The sequence below is a fragment of the Haliaeetus leucocephalus genome, unplaced genomic scaffold, assembly GCF_000737465.1.
Source record: "Haliaeetus leucocephalus isolate CR32 unplaced genomic scaffold, Haliaeetus_leucocephalus-4.0 Scaffold526, whole genome shotgun sequence".
Classification (NCBI taxonomy): Eukaryota; Metazoa; Chordata; class Aves; order Accipitriformes; family Accipitridae; genus Haliaeetus; species Haliaeetus leucocephalus.
The window spans coordinates 2,361,227-2,384,518 of NW_010972962.1; the positions used below are offsets into that span (position 1 = coordinate 2,361,227).

Genomic DNA, 23,292 nt, shown 5'->3' on the forward strand with positions numbered 1-23,292 from the left:
GGGTACTGAAGGGGAGTTATTTACCTCCCCAAGCCACAGCTCTGCGTATGCCCAAGGCCCTGGCAGGCAGCAGTGGGACTGGGCAAGCGCTGGGCTCGCTCTTTAGGCAGCCTGGTTCTGGGCAGATGTTTGCCAAGACAGGACCTAGGCCATGCCCTTACTGTGTCTGCAGCACCATCATGAGAACAGAACCTGATCAAGGGGTGGCCTTGAGGCAGGATGCCAGGAGGTGGGGGAAGGCAGCTGAGAAATCGCTGAAGTAGACTGGAGCAGAGATGTGACCAAGTGAATGTTATTAGCCTGTAATTTCAGCATAAACTACCACCTCAGCACAAAACTACTACCACAAGAGTAAGGAAACCCATAACTATAAATTAGCTGTAACATCATTTAAAGAACTGTCTCATAAATGCTTATTTTTATCTCTGCAATTTGGCTTACTACAAGGTAATCCTCCCACATACCTGAGCCCTTAAAACAACCTTAACTCTTCCAGCAGTGGTCTGAAAAAAGTCACCTAGATCTTTTTTCCTACGACTTGCTATTTAAATTCTTTTACCAACAGTGTAGATGTTTCTGGTCTTCCTAGTATCATTTGCAGTTGTTCTATTTTTGCCACCTAATTTTGGAAGCTCAAATGCACTAGTGCAGGGATGGAAGTTCCACAGTCCATAAAAATTAATTAATTTTGTCAAGAAAGATCAGCTCTAGAGGGAGTGCTAATACAATTTAAACTTCACAGGTCATAACTGAAGTTATGTTTCTATATTATTTCTTCAGTAAACTTTAATTTTTCAGTGGCTGGCTCAGGTACCTGTCAGCAACAACTGACCTCAGCTACCCAACCATATGTATAGTTTTTCTTAAATCCCTGTGGATAGAGATGCACTTTTTTTGCCTGTAGACTGGCTGTTGCTGGGGATATGCCACATATGCCACAGGTAGCCTGTTTCATTTGACCCGTTTCTGAAAGGCACTGGTATGCAGGTACCTAAGGTTATTTACACTTAGACCAAACTGACCCTGGATATGATGAAAGGTGGTGCAGCCTAGCTTGTGGTCAAAATTTGCCTGTTAAATACTGAAGACAGCTTAACTTGCGCTCACCCAGACCTTTGTGACTCCCAGCATAAGGAACGAGGAGTTTTTTTGAGTATCTGTAAGTGTGTTTGATTCCCCTAACTGCGTAGCTTTCGTTCTGTCGTCATCAGTGTTGGGTACTGAGTGCACATGCTTGTTTCCTCCCAGAGCAGTAGTTTCCAAGGCCAGCGATGCTGCATGAGGCTGGAGGACTGACTTTTACCCTGCTAAAGCTCGTGGGAGTGGCACTGAGGCTGCCTTGGAAGTCGGGCCTTGACACTCTTGCTCAGTCTCTTGCATGGTGTCTAAAGTACATGGGTCAGATCCATTAGACATTTTCTTTTCCTTTTCTTCTCCTCCTGGGCATTAGTGGCATCCCTGAAAGCCTCTCAAGCTTGGAGCTGGCAGTGCTTGCCCCCCAGGCTGGAGATGCCCAAGCTGAGCTGGTCCATCTGCAGTAAGCTCAGGCGTAGGTCACTCGTGCCGTGGGCAGCTGGGACTCTTCTCATTCTCTGATGTTCTGGCAGCACCTGTGCTTGACATGACTGCATTTGTTGAAAGTGGAAATCTCAAATAAAATAGTTGTCTTCATCTTTTCTTCCTTTTACATGCAACTAATGAACGAACTGCCCACAGGCAGCTACTGGTGAAACTACTGAATTCGGTGCACATGCACACAACACCACTGTGCATCCCATGTCTGCAGGGGGTTGGCAGAGACTCCCACTCCAGAGGGTCACTCTCAGAGGTCGCTTAAGATGAGAAACAATCATCTATTGCATGCAGATTTCCCCTCATTTCTCAGAGGTGTTACAGCCTCAGAGTTCTTCACAGGCTTTGTGGAGAGCAGGGTTTCAGCTGTCCCTGTGGGATTAAAATACATGCCTTGACTAACAAGTGGTTGTGCGCGGAGAGAGTTATTTTGCAAAGCAATAATGGGCAGTGCTATTCAGGGAAGTGGGGGACGGACTATAAAGTGCAGGCAGGAGAAGCTGTGACAGACCATGCATAGCAATCTCCTTGCTCTTCACAGCTCCTTGAGGAAAATCATGCCAGCATGCCTGAGGAAGGCAAGCCTCTCCTTAGCAAGTGCGAGCTGCAACCAGCTCAAGGGTTAGCAGTGACAGAGGAAATTAAGCGGATGTGTGAGAAAAAGGACAGGCCCTATGTTATTGCTATGACTAGTAACAAAACTGCTGCAGGTTTTCATAGTTAAGCTGTTTTTCTCCTGACCTGTGGTAAGCTGGTTATTGCAACTAAGCTGCTTTTAGCTCTCAGATGTGAAAGAGATACGTGAGCAAAGCATTGCTCACCCTCTAATCAATGAAGAATTAAAGAAAGAGCCACTTACTTAGCATAATCTTACTGTCCCCAGTAATAATGATGGCTGGGAGGGCTTTGTTAGCCAAAGAGGGGGTTAGGGGAAGGCTGTATATGTGTGCAAGAGACTTGATTACTACGGCTTTGTGGTAGCCATTAAAGCCATATATTATGATATGCTATGCTTGCTAGTCTCTTAAGCAGCTTTTCAAAATCACTTGTAAACTGTTTTTGTCAGTAGCCATCCCGTGTCTGTCCAGCTCAGTTTCAGAGCCACCACCTTGGGGTTTTTTTTTGTCATTGCACTCTTGCGGCTTTTAGGGTCTATCAGTAGTAGTGTACCCACACCCAACTACAAGTGCCTCCCCTTTGGTTCAAAATGGCCAATGTCTTTGGCAATTTCTGTCTTTGTCAGCTGTTTCCTAGGTCCCTCAACTAGCTTTTCCTTAGTGTTTGGAAGTCTTTCTCCCCCTCCCCTCACCTATTTTTTCCTTTGGTAAGAGGGGTGTCTACTTCAGTCTCTTCCTGGTCTCTGCAAGCCTTCACTTCTCTAGGACTGTCACAGAGGACTTGCTTGGAGGATGGCACTTCTGGCTACCACACAATTACACCAGGTGCCACGTGATAATGAAGAGCAAATTCTCAGGTCATGCTGAGGAATGTGTCTCCAAGCTGAAAGTATAACTGACTACACTGAAGCACTTCACAGAGCTGGGTGTCTGACCAAGTGTGCCCCATGCCTTGCCTACTGGTGCTGTATAAGCAGGATAGAACAGAAACTTTGTGAGTAGGCTTGTTCTTGAGACATATATTTCAAAGTAGCAGGACAAAGAACCTCTGGAAAGACTGAGAGTGAAGCAAATCTATTTATTTCTCATATGATAAATATCTAAACTATAGGAAATAATAGTATCTATTTCTTAAATGGTGCAAGCACACATCATACTGCTGACTTGGGACCAGGATAGCAAGCGTTTGAAGGGAAGCAGCATTTTACTTGCATACTACTCTTGGTGACCATTCTCAGAAGCTTCACATGCTGAAGTCTCACCTTAACTGATCTGCAAAAGGTGCATTTGCTTTTTAAACTCACACCATTAGGGAATGCATTTTCTATGCAGTGTACAATAGGGATAACCAGCCTGTATTGCACCCATCCTGCAGGCTTAAGGTGCATAGTAGTGTTTCTTCACAAAAGTGGAGCACCTATTTTTCTTGCACCAAACCGTAGTTCTCTAAGACACAGTTCTCAAGCCAAAAGTCAGTTGCAGCTTTATTTATAGAAACAGAAAAGGATACAAAACTATGAAAGATGTATAAAGCACTGAAAAAAAATATAAAACAACATGAGTTCAGAAATAAGCATACTCTAGATGACCTTCAAGGTCATTTCCACATTGGAGTAGGAAGTTTTGCATGCATACAAATTGGAATCTAATCACTTTAGTAGCTGCTTGTTTCATATAATAACAGTAATCGATAAGACTGAAGAACAGACTCATGACTTTTTGCTCCAATGCTAATTCCACTTAATTACAATGTTGCAGTTAAGTTTGAGAAAGTTCTTGCCCTTAGCTCAGTTCTATTCCAAAATGAAAGGCCAATCTCAGATCCTTTTAGTAAATTCAGAGGCTGAGAGCAACATACTTTGTGGCTGAGAGAATTCCTTCAGTCATAGTAAGTCAATCAGGAGGGCCATGTCTCTGGCCAGGCAGCATTCAAGGTAAGTCTTATTTTCAACAGTCCACAGTATCTCTTAGAAATGACTTCCAGGGGAAATCACAGCTTTCTCACAGGGGATGGGGGAATCTTTCCCTAAACATAAAGGGCTGGAGCTTCTGCTTTGAAAAGGCAAGAGATGGGCTTTGTCTCTGGATGGGTAGAGAGCTGAAGCCTCTGCCCTTATTTCTTCAGGAATAAATGAAGGGGAAAAAGGCAGCTGCCATAGTTCTGAGCAGCAGAGACATCAGAAATGCAGGCACTAAGCGGAAGCCTGTCTCAGGGACTGAATTTCTTTTTGAAGGGATAAGCTATATCAGACTTGGCTGAAGCTGCAGGAGTGATGGATGGTAGGATGCTAACTGTGCCTCCCAACAGGCTGGAATGGCTGCCAGGGGGTACAGAACAAGTTTTGACAGGAGTCCTTCTTCTTTGGCTACAGGAGACTGCTCTTGGAAGAAGCCCTCTCCAGGACTGGTGGCCTTTTGCCAGGCCTAGGGGGAATGTCTAACTTTATAGAAAGACTGAAGGTCTCCTGGCTGCTCTTCAATATCAGTTTAAAAAATAACAGCTTGGGAGACACCCCTTGAGACCCCACTCCTGGCTGGCACCCCTTCCCTCAGAAAATGGCATGTGCTGAACCACTCCCACAGCCCTGATGCTTGCAGGCAGGCAGGATCTTCCCAGCTCTGGGCAACCTAGTCTTTTGGCAAAGATGCTGCTGTAACAGGTCTGGCTGTGGGCACAGGACATGGAGCTCAGGCTAATTTGGTGCTACTGTATTGGACCATTCTGTTTTTTTTTAAAGTTCTTAAAATGCTACTCCTAGGGTGACTAATATCGCAGGAGCTGATTGCCTGGACACCAGAGAATGAAGTGAACTGAACAGATTTACCATTCAGCCAGACCTGGGTTATCTCCCTTCATAACAGAAAAAATGCAGAAGGCAGACTGAACAGTTCCCTTGAAGGTGGGAGTTGCCCCGTAATAAAATTAGTATTATATGCTTTATCTCTAACACAAGGCAGAGACCACTTAAAGCCCAAGGGGCTGTAAGGTCATATTTGATTAAAAAGAAAAGCTGTTCCTTAAGAAAAGACCTGCCTCCCTACTCCCTGTTTTTAAAGAAACAAATAAAACCATTCCCAAGACTACCAAAAAAGGCCAGTGTTTTAAAGGTGAAGTTTTAAATGAAGACATTGAAGAGAAAAAGCAGACTTTTCTACAGTAGGTAGAAAAGTAGCTTAAGGCTGAACTACTGCAGTCAGTGAGAGTAGCAAAAATGTTCTAACTTGTATCAGAAAGCAATCAAGAAGAACTGATGAGCATCATGCCCTTTGTTAAGCACAGGGCACAGCCCTGTATGCCCCTGGACAGAGGCTGTGAGAGATCAGGCTTTTTGAATTCTGCAAGGTAGGAATTTTTTTGTTCAATATCTCAAAATAGGCAGGAAAACATTGGAAGAAACAAAACCAATCTTCAACATACATAAAATACCTATTCTGAGATGCTTGCAATGTACATAGTCACAGAGATACTGTTTTACAAAAATAACATAATTAAAAATGCTTCCATAATTTCTCCCCACCCTCAGCCACAGCCCCTCAGTGTTTCTGGTTCAATTCCTGCATTCACAATCCAGAATCCATTAAATGAGCTTTTGGTTTTAGCACACTGGCCAAAGGCTTGGTCTAGCCCATCCTTCTGCAGATAGGATATCCAGTGTAGAAAAGCCATCAACCTGTCTTAAAAATCATTGGTTTTGCGTCATTCCTAATTCACAGCATACGTTTGCTCCCATTCAATTCCAACGTGAGAATAGCAGTACAGGAACCCAAGAACAGTCAGTGTAGCCCACGGCCAGCCTATAAATAGAAAGACAGACAATCTTAGTCAGAATAATTAATGACTGCTTCAAGTAGAAAAACTCTTGGGATGACCAAGTTATGATGCTTCTAATTAATTTTATTAGCAATTCAGTCTCATAGGAAAGTAGAGCCAACCCACAGAATTTGAAAGGGGAAATCTGGATTGTCTAAGCTTCAGGGATGCCTCATCCCCTGCAGCCCCAGTCTTTTCCATTTTCAGGGAACTGGACTAGGTTTATTCCTGCTCTGCACCTCCAAATGATACTTGCCATTTAAAAAGGTCTGTTTCAATCCTCTCCTTTGTAGTGGGTTTGTCTGTCAAGCAGATCCCCGAAAGAACCCTGATGCTTTAAGCTGGCTTATGGCACTTCCTAGGCTCAAAGGGATGCATAGCCACAATGCAGGTGATTAAAAATCAGAACAAATCCAGTTATCTGTTCTGCAAAAAGAGTCTGGGGAAACCTCTGATTAAGGCTGGTTTGGATACCGTGCAGCTGGGTGTAAAAATTGATGTACACACTCTACAGCCCCACATCAACTAATGGGGTCAGAACACCATTGTGCCAGTGCAAAACAGACAGCCCTATTTGCCTGATGTATTCCCACTAGATGCTTTTTTTAACTAAATAGACTGACTTCTCCAATATACAAAACTTTTGCCGGGGAAATGACATGATTTGTTATTATTTCAAATTCTTTTTAGTGAAAGTCACCATCTTTTCGCTTGAACTTTTAACAGCTAAAAGCAGTAAGCAGGAGGTCACAAGCCCAAAGGACTACTGCTTTCCAATGGAGTTGTAAATCACTTGAAAAATCCATAATCAGGTAAATGATTTTGCTTTTCTTGATACCTTTCCTGGCAGCTCTGTTCCCTTTCTCCATCTTCCTCCTCTCCTTAGAATTTATGAAATTTAGAGTTTATAGGTTGAAATCCTCAGCATTAGGCCCTAATGTTTTTCAGTGTGCTTTGTCTGGGTGAAGGGGGGAGGGAGAAATGTGTTTGAGGGGGTTTGGGCAGCTTTTTTGTTGCCATTGTTGACAGAAGAATTTTGGTTATGTTTATGACTGGTTTTCTGCATGCTGTCCTTGAACTACCAGCACCTGCTCCTGAAAGAAAAGCTTCAGTGCTCCCTCTTGGGGAAAACTCTGGTCTGAAGGAACCTGCTGGCAGACATGAGATTCCCCATTGGCCTGGAGAACGGATGGAAAGAAGCTGTAACCGCCCCACAACATGATACTTCATGAAGAGCTCTTTCTGAAGGTATGTTTACAAGGTATTTTATTTTGCAGGCTGCTTTTGTCCAGGCTTCAAGCTGATTCCAGTCTGGAGGCTGTTTAATTGTGCTAATGTCCAGCTGAGCCTTAGCTTAATACCCTGCCCTCAGCAGGGCCGATGGCCTCAGGCTTGGTCCTGTACTTTTGGGCACTGCGTGTGCTGGGACCCTTCCATGTGCTCTGAGAACCTGGGCCGTGTAACACTTCACCCTGGAACAGGTTCAGAAAAAGTTATTTCTGCCCCCCTCTCCTGTGAATAGCTGTGTGTTTGCTTCACAAATCTCTAATTGTTCTGGACTTGTTTAGTGGTGAAACACATACAGTCTTGTAACTGGAATGATTTTCATGGAGTAATTTACAAATATTAATCACTTGTCCTCACAACACCCTAAAGCAAAATTATACATTTTGTTTAATTATTTGTTCTACAAAACAGAATTGCTGAGGTATCTCCAAAGGGATTTTTAACAATAAAATAGTCTTGGGGTTTTTTTCAGTGAAATTAGGCTACTGTACATTGGGTTTCATCTTCAACAGCAAGTTAAAGCCCAGCTGTGCTTTGTCTCTGATAAAATTGCATGTGAAAGTATGTCAATAGATGTAATAAAAACATACCTCTTCTGGCAGCAATATTGTGGTGGCTGCTTTACTGCTTTATACAGACAGAGCCAGAAAGTTAAAAAAAGACTAAGTCCAGAATTGCGCCCTTTTTTTTTTTTTAAGAGGCACTTTTGGAAACTTTGCTAAATATATATTTCACATTTTTAAATACTTTAAAGCTCTGGCACACAGAAAATGTGCCAACAGTAGCCTTTAGTCTGATCTGCTCGTTATCCCCAGCCAATGTATAAGAGATCTTGTCAGAATACATAGGTATGCCCTGGAAATCATTTCTAGATGCCTTAGACTTATGATAAGATTCCTCCATGGTGCCCATGACCTGGGTTCACGGGGCTCTCATGCTGCTGTAATCAGGCTTGTGGTAATCCTCCTGGAACATAGGGAGTGTCTCCTGTACAGTAACAGGTGTTAGGGGTTGCATTCAGCAGATTACCTCCTCCTGATCTAATTAAGATTAAAAGGAAGGGGGAAGACTAAGTGACCCACTATTGGTGAGAGAAAAGGGGACTTTTTAAAAATTTGTGTTGCAGCTATTCTAGGAGGAGCTGCACAGATCCCAAAGCATTTCTTTCTGCACAGGTGGGAGGTAGCCAGCTCCGAGGAGGGGTGGAAGAGGGGGCACCTCTGCCTTGCTGGCCCTTCCTTGCCATACAGGAACCATGTGCACTGCTGCTGGGCAGGAGGAAATGCATGTGATGCTTTCACTGTAAGTGAGCATGGCAAAGGTATTGTGTTCTGCTCCTGCGCAATCCCAGATTAACTCCAGTCCCCTCAAGGCAGACTTGCACAAGTGCATCCACATCTGAGAAGCGGCCCAAGGACAGCCTGAAGCAAGCAGGGGATCTTTAAACTGTTTTCACTCATCTCTTCCATTTTAGGATTGGATATAAAATAAACTTGTTGAAAAGACTGAAGAACTTGGTCTCCAGAAGGTGATGTTGTAGGGAAGGACACATCGAGTAATGCTAATCCAGCAAGGATGCAATTTCAAATTCTGCCTAGTGTGTAAATGACCTGTGTGTTGTCCTTGTATGTGACCTCTAAAATCAAACAGCAGCAGGAGCTGCTCTCTTGCAAGGTAAGTTCACAGGAGCCTTTTCCTTGCTTAAACAGTTTCTCCTTGTAAACCCAAACAACCAAACAGTACTGACAGTCTTGGATCCGCAGTTCCAAGGAAATTCCTCTTTTCGCCCTGGGCCAGCAGCATAAGGTACGTCTTCCCTCAGGCCTTTTGCTGACTTCCATTCTGCTCCTACTCTCAAACATCATTCAAGGGGCTCTTCTTTCTGGTGGCTCCCCAGCTTTGCCTTATCACCCTAAAACACTGGATCCTCCCCTATGCTGTACCATTCTCCAAGCTCTGCTTGGAAGGGTACGTGCCTGTGTTCTAGATCGGTATGCCTCCACAAAGTCATATATATAAAATGTACTTTTAGAAATGTTACTGGGGTCAAATCGAGCACTAAGCTGTTGGGAAATGACTGAGTTAATTTTGTCTATTCAAAAACATGTCACATACCACCTTAAATCTTACAATTTCTTGACTGTCTTCAGTAATTTGATTTTAGGCTTGAGGGCCAAGTTTCACATGACAACTCATTTTCCTTATCTTTTTTTATGGAAAGATGAACTAGTATTCATTAACTATTCATTTGTAAATCCAAGAACAAATTCATATGCTGTTTGCAAATTCAGCAATATTTATGAGCTTCATCTGCACAAATGTCTCTTAAGACAGCTGGACTTCCCTTTTAGCAAAAGGAACGCTGGGTGAGAAACATTAATTGAATCATGACCAAATTCTCTGCTTATACAGGTATGCTGCTCCACAAAAACCAAACACAAACTCCTTTGTGAAGAGCACTGCAAATTCTGTGGCAAGGTGACATCGGTGCTTTATCCATCTATCACACAATGTCGTTCCAAAGAAGTCTCCAGTCCCAACCAGGCATGAGGCAACACTCTGTTGCACACAGCTGATCTACTGTCCAGTAGTCTTGCTGGTTTAAAACCGCATTTTGATACGTTATGTACTCAGCTTTCAGCATAATGAATAGGAAAGTTGTTTTTATTACGTGGTCGAGACAGAATTAATACAAACTAGCTGCAACAGGAACAGCTTTTGGAGTTACTCCTTCCTTTGAACCTCCCATCTCCTCTTCGAGAATGCTTCTGGATACTTTGCAAAGGTCATGTTTCTGGCACACTCTGGATTTTGAAGGGAGTGAAGTAAAACTAAGCTTTCAACTCAGACATAACAGCCTGGATCACAGCCCTCAAAAGACCAGTTATGTCCTCATTACCTCAGTTCAAATCATTTGAACCAACATTTAATCATGTATCCATAAGGAAGCTCTTTCAAATTTCCTAATCACCTACAGTAATGACAAAGAATCACACCAGCAATGTTTTGGGCATACCCAGGTTTCACATTGTAATCAAAACACTCGGAAACAGCCCTTTGTTCCTTCCAACCTGTGAGATGCAAGAGAAAGGGACCATAGTTGCATTTTGCATTTTACAAAACTGCCTTAGTAGCTTTGGGACCTTAATGCTACTTTCAGATGTGACTTGGCCACACAGTCCTCAGAAGTCTTCAAGTACAGAGTAGTAATAAATCAACAGAAGTCAGAAAAAGTCATCTCTCTTTGAAAACCTTGACTTCAGGAGTGTACATCTTACTCTGACTTTGATTTGGCAGTATCTAAGTTGCTGTAAGACTTAGCACTCAGGAAAATTTATCCTTAAACAAAAGGTCATGTGACAAGACACTGAAGTAATGCCTCTGTAAAGTGGAATTAAGGAGGTGCAACAGTGGGGAGGAGGAGGAACAAGCACCGATTTGTCAAGCAGGAGAAAAAGCCAAAGCAAACCAGCACTTGAGGCCAAGACCTTTCTTGCCTACAATTACTAACATCCTTAAAAGATCAGTAAAATTGCTGCATTTTCAGGAAAAATAACACATTCAAAACTAAAGACCAGTTGGAAGAAACCTATTATCTAGCTCAACATTTGAAGCAGAGGATAAACTCTGGATTTTTAAATTTTAATTTCAGGTCTGTTTGTCACTTCCAGATGGACCCCTGCTGACCATTATAGCAGGGTATGTCCAACAGCATGTATTGCAAACACTGTGCAGTCTGATACCTAATTACTCTTTAGGTATTTGGAAAAGGAAATCCTATATATTTTCAGCTGTGTTAGCATTCAGCATGTAGATGTGGGACTGGATAACTTCAAAGCACATTAAAGGTGATCTAATTGGTTTATACAAAATTGCTCTATGCATTGTGCGTCAAGTTTTCCAGCTGCTCTGCACACACAGACATGATACACGCAACTCTACTTAATGCTGGGTCTGGGTAACACTGCATTATGCAGTATGCACTGTATTTGCACAGCTGAACAGAAAACCAGCATTCACTGTACTATCTTTCCACAGATACTGTTGTTCTTCCAACAGACCAAGCTCAGTGTTTCAATGAAGAGAAATGGAAAGGACTTCTGTTTCTCCTGGAGTTTATTCCTCTTCTGAAGGTACTAAACCAGAGTATGAAAGAAATTATAATTTTCAAATCTTGGCTTTAAGTTATTTCTGAAGGATATTCTTGTCCTTATAATACACCCTTCAAAATACAGCACTCAGATGGTAAGTAGCAAGATCACCCTTTATAGAGAGGAGTTTCCTACAAATGCCTTTAAAGTGCCTCTAGATGCTAATTCCTTCCTATCTGCCTTGCCTTACTCAATTATAACTAACACAGACAGGAAACCAAGTATTTTCAATTATCATGTGAAGAAAAAGAGCCAAGCACAGCCTTTGTTTTCTAGATGAAGTAATTTTCTAGCTTAAGTAACTTTACCGTTCATTTACCATTAAGAAATCCCTATGAAACTGGAACCTATAATAGTAAACAACTCTATTTCCAGCTGTAAAGAAAACAAAACAGAAGCAATTACGGAAGTATTAGATCTATTTGGAATTCAGTAAAGTTAGCTTTCATATATATATATCTATATTTCTCTCTCTCTATAGCCCACTTCTTCAGTTTCTAATAAAATTCTGTCATTGCCTCGCATTGCTGGACTCACCCTTAGCAAGCTGTGGAGTTGTTTATTAGTGGCTGAAAGCATTGCCCTAAGCACTTTTGTTTTACAGCTCATCCCAAGAACAAAATTTAGAGATGGGAAGACGCAAGCAGAGCTGGTAGGAAGCTGGCAAAAGCTCTTGTATATGTTGAATTATACCCTCTCTGCGATAAAGTAAAATTACTGCAGTATCATGTAGTAGGGCCAAAAGCAGAGAAGAATCATGTAAAATATTAAATGAAGACATGTAATTCACCTTTTGGGTGGCTGCTGCATATCTGCATTGTTTGCTATACTGTAGGTACAGCAACACAATTACATTGACAGAAAATTTAATGTATCTCAATCACCCAGCTGTACCCCATCCCAATCACATCTGCCCCACCTCCACTGATCTCTGTATACTCTGCTTGAGCTGATGAGAGTAGGCAGTGATCTAAAGCTGATTTAAAGAATTTTTCCCCATTTTATCCTCCCACTGCTCTGCAAGCTCTATACCACCTAGAGAATTTGATTAGAAATGCAGTTTCTCACCAGTCTGTATTTTATTGAGCAGTGCTATTACAAGACTTTTTCTGTGTGCATGAAGTGATGTAGAAAAAGATTTGGTCAGGAAAGCAGTCTTCTAACTATTTAAATTCTTCCTAATCTGGCATTGGTGATTTTTTTTTTTTTTTTTGGTATAATCCATATTTGAGGATAGGCCCTTAAAAATACAAGTGTGCACATTACTTGCTGTAGCTGCTCCTCTTCAAATCCAGCAGAATTTTTAATACTTGAAATCTTAGCCTAAAGGCTAATTAAGGCTCCCAGTTTCTGGGTTTAAAATGTAGAATGAAGAGGCTACTAGTTTGTATTATTCAAGTGCTTAAATTCAACTCTGGTGATTTTCTAAATTAATGGCTAACTTAGGCATTACTGTCTGTGAACAGCCTGTATCCTTGTGTAGAAGCTTTTACTAATAAGCATTTTATTTTTGCATACTTCCAGTTCAGCTACTGATACATAAACTGCTGCCGCTAACAAACAGGCCTGGATAAAAGAGCTGATGCAGAGAATTTAACTTCCATTTAACTGGCTGCTTGGCTGTCACATGGGAGCACTCAAACCAGGGATATCAAATCACCTCCAGCCATTCATTCAGGGATAACTGCAAGGATGGTGAGGCAAGATGCAGTACATAGAGCATAATGAATTCAGTTGTAAAAGAATACATACGGAAAGCAAAGCCTTAACCTGAGCCACAGCAGGGTTTTTTTGCTGCTACTTTCGGCCTCCATGCTGCACGCATTGTGAAGGACAGGCAATAAACTCTGCCAGCAAATGCACAGCCCTCGAAGTCCCAGCTGGGCATCTTCATCCTCCCACCCCATGTAAAGCAGCACACAGATTCACAGGGTCTGTATATTCAAGATGCCACCTTGTCCCATTATCAGCCCCCAGCAAACAGCTCCCGCATCTTTCCCTTCTATCCACTGCATAGCCTGGGAGCAGAGCAGCACAGTGGCTCAGCCAAGGGGAAGCAGCCCGGGAGACTCCAGGCTGACCTTACTTACTGCTGTAGATTTCCAGGTGTTGAAGATACTTAAGCTTCAAGTGTGGGTAAGGTCTAAATATTCAGAAAAAGTATTACTGTACAAGAGGAGGTATTTAAAAGGAAAACCAGGGAAATTCTATAAGGATAACTCAAAAGCTGTCCCATGCAGCATCTGGAAACAAGACTGAAAAGGACAAAATCCTTAGCTGCCAGGTCTAGACCTGAACCTCAGCCAGGTACACTGGCAGTAACTGCAAAAGCTTCCTCTTCAGAAGACCTGAAGTAGTTTCCAGTTAAAGACATTAACAAATGTATAGCATAGTAGTCTACTTATGTGAATTCTGAATTATACCGTCCTGGAGAATGCTTACATCTGTGGCTTTTTGAGGAGTACTTATCACTGCTGAGAAAAACTGAAAATGGATAGATAACAGTCCAAGACCATCATCTCCAACACAGGATGACTGCAACTCACCCAGGTCAGCACTGAGAGCAGAAAGCCATAATCTCTTAGTGCTTTCATAATGCAAACAGGATTTATTTTGCAGACATAGGTCACAAAAGTTGTGGCTCTTCTGTGTTCTTACTGTGTGTGGAACCACACTTTACCATAGCTAAAATAATTTTACTTTTATGCCTGATGGCACTGAAGAAAGTTGCATGCTGACAAGGACTTTCTTAAACAACAAGAAATCAATTCAACCTATGTCAGGGCTAAGGATACCGAACATACTTTTTCCTATTAATTAGATAAGCTGCAAATAAACAATTTCATAGGTAGAGCTCAAAAGATAGGCCCATCCTAGAGCTTTTATAAAGCACCCCTTGACACAATTCAATAATGATGCCAAAACTATTTGCATGGCATCATATATGTACATGAAAGAAAAAAAAAAACAACCTGCTGTGTTATTTACAAATGCCAGTAAGTAAGTGCTCTGTGGATGCAGGTATCCATACAGGACAGGCCTGCCTGCATGGATTCTCCATTTTGTCTTTGGAGCCAGAATCTCATTTAATGCTACCTAACCATCATACTAGCAGCTCTCCAGATGCTGTACAATGTAGATCAGAAGCATTATTTCCCCTGTATGTGTCACATGATGTGAGCAGGACGATGCTGGTAACTTCACTCTATATTTCTTGGGGGGGGGTTTGTGATATTATCTGACCATAATTCTACCTTAAGTATTTTTGCTTCTAAACGTTGTATAAAGCACAGAAGAATCATAAGAGTTATGTCTTCTGCTTCATGTTTTAAAATAAAGCTTCACCCTTTACCCAAGTTTTTCCAGCAGATCTAGTCAGTGGAAAGAAACCTGAGATTTTAGGCAGTAATCCTGGTCTCATGCATATCAAGTTGACTCTGGAGTAATTCAACTAAAATCAAAAGAACCATATTTGTGCTACTGCTGAATTTGAATTAACAGTAAGAAAGACTGCTTAAAACTACCTGGCAGAATCATTCTGTCACAACTGCTAATAGGAAAGGAGAAGAAAACCAAACAGCTAGCTTTAGTTTTCAGATTAAGGAGGAGTGAATCTGTAAGTCAGAAGCAACCTTCCTTCTCCTCCCAGGTCTTCAGTTGAGAGCTACGCACAGCTAACGTGAAATCAAAGCCCACAAACTATGAAATCTCAATGTTTGTTCATTTGTTTTTAGAACAGAGACAAAAGCTTTCAAAAGCATTATTGTAAATAAAGATGCATCTTCACCCAGAAGCAAGGCAAAAGAGTTACCTCTTCAAATTGTTATGCAAAGAAAACATTTCAGAGTAATATATCTGGCTTGGCATGCATGAGGACAGCACTAGCCTTATCATTAAATGTCTACTCAGGTATTCCCAGCACAACCTCTTTAAATATGGTATGAACAATTATGGAAAGATAACACTTGCAAAGATTTTAGGGCATTTCCCACTTGTAATTATTTGCTGAGACCATTATAGATGCCAATCAAAACATCAGAGCCAGGAGCCTCCTTTCATTACAATTGCAAGATGAAACAGCAGAATAAACAGCTAACTCCTCAGAAGAAGACGAACATCCCAAAGGCAGAACTGGGAACACTGCTGCTGCCTGGCAGGATCCTGAGGTGAGCATCTGTCTCTTATTGAGCAGAGAGATACCCATGTTATATTATAGAAAGCCATGCTGAGCAGAAGGGTGAATTAACCTCCCTCCTACTAGGGCTTGAATTTCAGGAAGATTTCTGTATTAATCTAATAGGGGTTCTTGGATTTAGGTTTGTATGTCAGCCTTTCTGCATACAACAAAACTCCTTCTCTAAGCTTTTAGTGCTAGGGAGCTCTTGAGAAATCAAGGCTATACACTCTCAAAAGCAGAGGATTTAAACCAGGGATTCAGACAACTATCATCAATCACCAGAAAGCAAACATTTAGGTAAAAAGGTGAAGTATTATAATTTATTTCCCCAACCTGATTTCTGGCTAAGGTACCCTGGAATAGTCATGAATATGAGATGCTTAAATTACCATAAAATAATTAATTTTTAAACATGAAGAATTACTTAAGGATGAATTATTCACAGTCCCCTTCCTATCTGCAACACACTTTTTAATCTACAATTTTTCCTTGTCATCCTCAAAAACACTTATGTTCCCAGACTGTTGCAGCAATTCTATGGTGCTGCTTTGTCCCTTCACAGCATTAAGAGCAAGAAAAAAAGCAGTGTAACAAATTATTAACAACTATTTACAACCAGCTACACTAGCAATAAACAAACTGCAACTTCTTATCACAGAGCTCTCCTACCTGAAATGCTCTGTGTAATGAAAATTATATTACCTGTTAGAGCTTAATGCAGTAAGAGAAGGGCTGAGAGCACATAAGCAATTTACAGGAACACTGCATTTGGCATAATTGCTGTATCAGTGTAAAGCTAGCACTACAACTGAGGCCATTGAACCGAGTTCTCACTTAACAGAAATCCAAACATCTTGAGGGATGGAAGTGCATAGATAAGGTAACGAGGCAATCTTGCAATCGCTTACTGAGCCGTAGCAATCGATTCAGGACTAAGACATCTTTAACGCTGCTGGTCTCAGGTTCTATGAACTTATTCCCCTTCTGCTTGTGTCTTGTTTTCACAGCATGGCCAAAGGGCAAAGAAAAGGGCTGATGTGGAGTTAAGGCAGGCAGCCCCAGAAGGACAGTGGCGCCTGAAGGTGGTGATCAGCCAACAGAAAACATTGACAATGAACAATATCTCCATCACACTGGTGGCATATCACGTGAAATGTAATTGTTGCATGCAAGTTATCTGGAGGAAAAGGGCCGTACAGGGTTTGACCTTGGTTTACCAGTTTTTGATAAAAAAAATTGTTTCACTTCTCACCTGCACAAGCTGACCTGACCCTGCTGCAGCCCATATAATCATAGCAACTAAATACAAAAATTATCAGTAAAATAGTTCAATTACAGATAGTTTGCGGGAAAGATTAAATTTGTTTTAACTTGGGGGAAAAAAAAGAGCCTGTATGAGTCCACCATCAAGACCATTTGAAACAAATTAAAAAGAAATAACTTAAAATTCCTTGAAAGAGATTAATATTTAATTCATCTCAAGGTCAAAATTAGAAAATTTGCTTGTATATTCTCAGAAAACACATTCTGGATTTCACAAGTACATCTAGTGAGTTTCGGGAAGCAATACCTTATTCCCTGCTTTCTGTGTGAACTGGAAGTGCACTCTCTGCAACACAGAGCCCAGAGAGTACCTGAAAATACAGGTCTACCTACGTAAGCTGTGGAAGCATGGAGCTCACCTGAAGCAAAAGCTAGCAAACCATTTATCACCTACATCAGAAAACAGGGATTAGAAATACCCAGGCAGCTACCTCAACTCGCAAAATCTGCCAGCATTGCCAAGTACAGGGAACTCGTCTCCTGAGCCGTGCTCCGCTTTCCTGGGATCCGGTCTCAGGCCATTAAGGAGCCACCCGAGAGGAGGAAGTTTGATCAGCGCAAATCTGAGTGAGTTATCTACCAGTGTGGTAACCAAGATGAAAATGATTCTGTCAGCCCAAGCCCCTTCATCCGCACACTGAGAGTAACAACATTTCTTTGCCTTGTAGCTGGCTCAGAGGAATGCACATGGAAAGATTTAAATGTTGTTAAAACAGCCTAGCTGCTCTCCTTGCTTTCCTGTTTGAAGAAAGCTCCCTGAACAGCTGCTGAATGGGATCACTCAGGGTCTTCCTTTCAGGTAAGATGGCTGCACTGGTGGAGCAAAGCATATACGGGAACAAGCCTGAGACTGCAAAAATATTTTAAAAAAACCCAACCCAAACCAAAACAAAACCAAACCCCATTTTTTAAAAATATCTTAAATATCTTTAACAGCGTATTTGCTTTTCTAGAAGAAAAAAACACCCGCAAACACCACCTCCTTTACATTATATCAAGCTATAACCAAGTAAAACAGTATTACTATGCCTTGCCAGAAAGTTAGTGCCTATATTTAAATTGTCTTATTTATAACAAAGTACAGCTTAGTGCAATGAGATATAATCTTTCCATGTGCTTCCCTGGCCCACTAAGATTAGCAAGGAGCATGATCCGATACACGGCTGTTATACCCTCTGTCCCACCTGTGCTCTGCTATTCAACGTAATAAAAGCAACGCTGCAAACCTTTAACAAGACTGATGGTAGTGCTAATCTATGTATCTTGCTCAAAACAACACACACATGCACCTCTCTGGAGGCAACTAGTGACCCCTTTATATACATTAACCCTGTAGCGTTCAACTAGTTTCTTGTCTCCTTGCCCAGGTGTGCAATGAAGTGACACTTCAGTGATTCGCAGCCTTGATCCTGTTTGCTGTTGATGTAAAGCAGGAACAGAGTAACTGAAGCCAGCTGTACAACCCCAGATTAAGCAACACAGCATTATCCCTGAGGGCAGCGAGGCATGGATTTGCTCTACTCCCTCACCAGAAGATGGCTGGGCCCTACGTGGATGTCAGGGACACGAGGGCACCAGCAGGCTCTCGTTGCCCTGACCAGACTTAGCAGGGGCCTCCACATTGCCCCTGTATTTAACTGTATAAAAGTATATTGTGTACGCATATACTGTACGCACGCTGTACCTGACTGTGACTTGAATTCCCAGCTCCACCTCGGCCCTGCCTTGTCACCGCCGCCTTGCCCAGCCCTGGCTGGCCCCTTGGCCGACCCTGGCTGACGCCAGCGGGGTGTCTCCTTGCTGAGGCACGCTGGCAAGGGCAGGGTGCTGCCGGCCCTGCTGCCTCCCTGCTCCCCCCTCCTGGTGGAGCAGCTTCGATGGCAGAGACTAGGCTTCAGCCTCAGCCACGGTGGGATTTCTCCTAGTCCTAATTTCACATCTCATGGGAGAGAAATAGAATGAGAACTGGCTATGAAGCAGTCATTTCCATTTGTAAATGGGATAGCACAAAGGAAGAAATGAGAACAAATTTCCATATGTACAGTCCCTGCTGAACAATCATCTCTGCAAATCTCTCCACGGCATGTGTGGTGCATTCTGCCTTTACAGGATCAGCCACACAACCAGAATAATGAATTAATCTACGCACCATAACATCGGCTCAGAGGATCTGATATAACGGAGCTGGATCTGACTTGTTTTATTTCAAAGATCACAGTTCACGCGCAATGGTGTGGCCACACAGATCAATCGTATTAAATATAATCTGGGGCTAATTAATGAGTGCCAGACCTCAAGCAGGCCCAGACCACGATCAAACATCTTTGTTTACAATCTCTACATGCCAAAACAACACTTCCTCATATCCCCATTTTTAAACTAAAACACCAAGGTGGAGAAGTAACCCACCGGAGGAAGAGAGCACGGTGGGTACGGAGGGCTGGCTGGGCACAGGTGAAGCTGATGTTGGAGCGGGATGGAGCACTGGGCTTGCTGAGCAGCACAAAGCCCGGCCACGTGGGCACGCAGTGCCTTGGAGTGGGATGGAGGGTGCGCTGGGAAGAACAAGGCATGAGGAACAGCTCTACAGGTGATAGACCAAAGATCCTGTTTCTCTGTTAGTGTCATTCCTCATGTCACTGTTACAGTCAATAAATGACCCAATGGTAATTGGGCTATGCAACTAATACTTTTACCACGGCATAAGAAATGTGAAAATGGTAGATTTTAAAGCCTGAAGTAAACAAAATACTTATTAGATCTGATCCATTTAGATGGGTATGGTAAGATGGCAGAAGGAAAGACAGCCATAGAAAACAAGCTACCAAGAAAGGTAGCTGTGATTTTGTAGGGGTTGCAGTAAAAATGTGAATGGGGTTAATTGGACTGGGAGTGGCTTCATTTTAGTTAGGATTGCCAAAGCTAGAGGCTGTCAACCCTTGGTATGTTGGTGAAGGCATGTTGCCAAATGAAGATGTCAAGGTGTCCATCATTTACACTGACTAGCTAGAAAAGATCCAAAAGATGCCATGTTTGGGAGGCACGGGAAGACAGGGAATATGGCTCACCCTGCTGAAATAGGCTATTTCTGTTCTGAAGGCAGTATCACTCCTGATCTTGACAAGGAGATTAATGCCAATTTCTTTGGCAATAATCAGGATATCTAATAGGGAGGGCTAGAGGGTTCATCTTCTTGCCTCCTCCTTTATTTTCAGTTGGATCTTCTGGTTCTACATGCTGAACTACATATTCTGGATGAAATGGAAGGGCTTCTCAAAAATTTATGCATGGTCACTGAATGCAGCTGAGTTTTGCACAGGAAAATGGATATTTAAAGAGAAAAGTATTCATTTATTTTATCAGTTCTTTACTCTGGAAATTTTAAATGCACAGTCTGGTTGTCCAGCCACCATTTATTCCAAAGAATCTTTTGAATGGATACTGGCACAACCCAGTATAGATTTTGAAAGTTCTGCGTTTTGGATCAAATTTTCTGACACAAATATTAGCATACTTCATGTCTGCTCACAGTGTATTCATCATATGGGCCAAGGCTGCTCAGATGACCCTCTGTTTCTCCTTTGAATAATTATTTTGCATTGGGATTTGTCTCCGTGTTCACTTTACTGCAGAACTGCAAGATTACTATGGATAAAAGACCTTCCTCTGTCCTTTAGAGTTTCAGTGAGGACTGGACTGAAGAGCTCAGCTGCAGTCAAAGTTTGTCATAACAAAGAAGCCTGATTAAATAAGAGAAATTTACCATTTGGCAGAATCCTTCAGCTGTTCATAAAAGAAAAAGTCAAACACAATACTTAATGTTTTGATCAGAAACTCTGCTTAAGTCTTTTACTTGCATCCTTGATGACCTTTAAATTGCATTTGAATAAATTTCAATTACTAAGGCAGGAAAATTACCCTGGCAGATGGACCAAGGTCATTACCAATTTACTAACATCTCTCCCTTCCCTTTTGCTGAAGCCTCTGTTATCTTCTATGGCTTTAGAATAACAAATTATTTTTTATTCTTTAGAGAGTGATGTAGCTTAATTTGTTTTAAATCCTAACCCAAACTGCAACAGATGTTATAATTGTTGGGCAGAATACTTGAGAGGCTGTGGCATGTCTCCATTTTGATTTGCTATTGGAGGCCACAAAACACAATAAATGAAAGTACAAAGAAGGACAGAAGCAGAAGGGCGACTCAAATGTGTTGGCATCACTCTAGACAAAGACTGAAAAAATAAAGCTCAAAGGGTTAAAGTGATTGAGTGAATCTCCAGTAAGAAGGAAGAAATGTCAGAGGTAGACTGAGCTGAACTAGGGAAACAGTGACAGAGCAAGAAGCAATCTCACAGATTTGAAAAAATGAACTCTTCACTAAAAAAGAAGCCATAAGAGGCTTCCTCAACTCATTAATACTGATCTAACAGTCCAGTTAGAAAATGGGCAAAGAATGGGCACTATACGCTACATTAGACAACAAACAGTCTTAATTAAGTATGTTATGAGAGTAAAACATTCCAGTTCTCTTGTTAAAGAATACTTGTTTTTAGAAAAGGAAACAGGACAAAAGATTCAATAACAATTTTTTTTTTTTTTTTCAAATCTTAGGTGGTTATTCTTAGTCTTACAAGTAAAAGCAAACAAAGCTCTTATGTCAACATAAATTTCCCCCACTGCTCCTGAGTGTGCCTCAGCAGGGACACTAGTTAGCTCAACTTGTCTTATGCTTTTGGTGCATACATGCATCCTGTACGTGCAGAATGGATGCCGAAGGTCATTTGGCAAAAGGCACCCCCAAAAATGATCAGTTTGTAAATTGTGGTTACTGCTAACTAGGGTGGCCTTTACCTGGTAAAAATGGGTCCAGTCTTTCAAGCCACCTTTGAGAGCTAATTATGCCAATTTTGTTTCAGACTGAAGACTTAAGTTACTCTACAGTGAAGAGTTGTAGGCTTGATAGAGGTTGACCAGCAGCTTAATTATAGCTGTAATCCTACTAATGCAGAAAAAATTTATTGTCTTCCCTCTTGGAGATATAAGCGGACTTAATCTTGTATCTCAATCAAGCTTAACAGAACTTTAAATACAAGTGCTGTCAGTAGCCAACTTTAATGAAGGCAGCAGTACATAAAGCTGAATTGAATTATTAATTAAATTACTCCTGCAGAACTCACATGATGGTGGAAACACTCTGTAAGAAGTGTTGAGTAAATGTTAACATTTTCTAACAAAATAACCACTATCTTTGATTAACAGAGATCTAATCAGACTATACATTAATTTTCAATCATCTATAAATTGTCATGGAATTAATTTGTGTCATCTTTTAAAACCAGTACAAATTTGGCAAAGCACTACATGTAATACAGGGTCTCGATGTAATTAACTTCAGTGACTAAAACGCTCATAAAGTGTGTGTCCTTGGCGAAGTACAGCACTGCCACAGTCTCAGTTTCAGGAGAACTGATGGGTCAGCACTCACTATTGTAACAGAAGTACAGGAAGGTTACTGTAGGCAGACCTTTACAGTTGGTTTATATACTACTGTGCCTGCACTGAACTGAAATCATGGATATTTTATGTAACACTGTAGACAGCGTGAAGATACAGAAAGTGCAAAGTGTAAGCAGGACAAAAAAACCCCAAACTCACCCTTATTTTCTCATGCTGAAGACTCAGCATTTTAAGATGGAATATCTGGGTATGCAGTGGGTTTTCTTGTTTGTTTTTTTACTTTGTTAGTGGCCAAGCTCATAGTAGCGCCTGCACACCATGTGGGAGCAGCAATGCCTATTGCATTTGCTGGGGTAATAATGACCTTGGACTAGATTCCCAAAAGGAAACATGCTTTGCCCTGGGAAGCTTCTGCTGTAGGCTTGCACTGGAGCTGCCCCCGATGCTGGGCTCAGCTCTCTGCCTCCTTTGGAAGCTGCTCCATGGCTCAGTTAGAGAGTCATGAAATAAAAATCCCAGGATTTTCTGTATCCTTGTGGCTTGCACACTCCCCTATAGCAGAATGGAAGAGAGAGGTTCCCTCCCTGCTCCACAGACTACATTTTGTTTCTATCCAGTAACTGTTTAAAGTACATCAGACTTTCCAGTATGGCCTAACTGGCAGAAGCTAATCCAATCACATCCTACAGATACTTCCAGCTTGTCTTTAGCATTCCCTAGGAGGTACCAAAAGCCCAGACCATGTGGAAGACATCTCATTACTCCACTTTACCTGAGCAGTGGGCAGTAAAGGCAAGGGCAGATTTTCAGAGGAAGAAGAAGAAAAAAATCCCACAAATAAAGATGAGAACATCATAAAGGACCTTGAACCTATGCATGACAGACACATACACT

The 23,292-nt window shown here is 41.8% G+C and overlaps 1 protein-coding gene across 1 annotated transcript in view; it reads right to left on the reverse strand.

The window, feature by feature from the left end:
- Window positions 1-5,892: 5,892 nt before the first annotated feature.
- The window catches only part of HHAT (hedgehog acyltransferase), a 168,114-nt gene continuing 150,714 nt past the window's right edge, over window positions 5,893-23,292 (reverse strand). Inside the window, exon 11 of the mRNA XM_010576530.1 lies at window positions 5,893-5,984. Coding sequence (XP_010574832.1) covers window positions 5,893-5,984 — 92 coding nt within the window. The remainder of the gene's footprint in view (window positions 5,985-23,292) is intronic.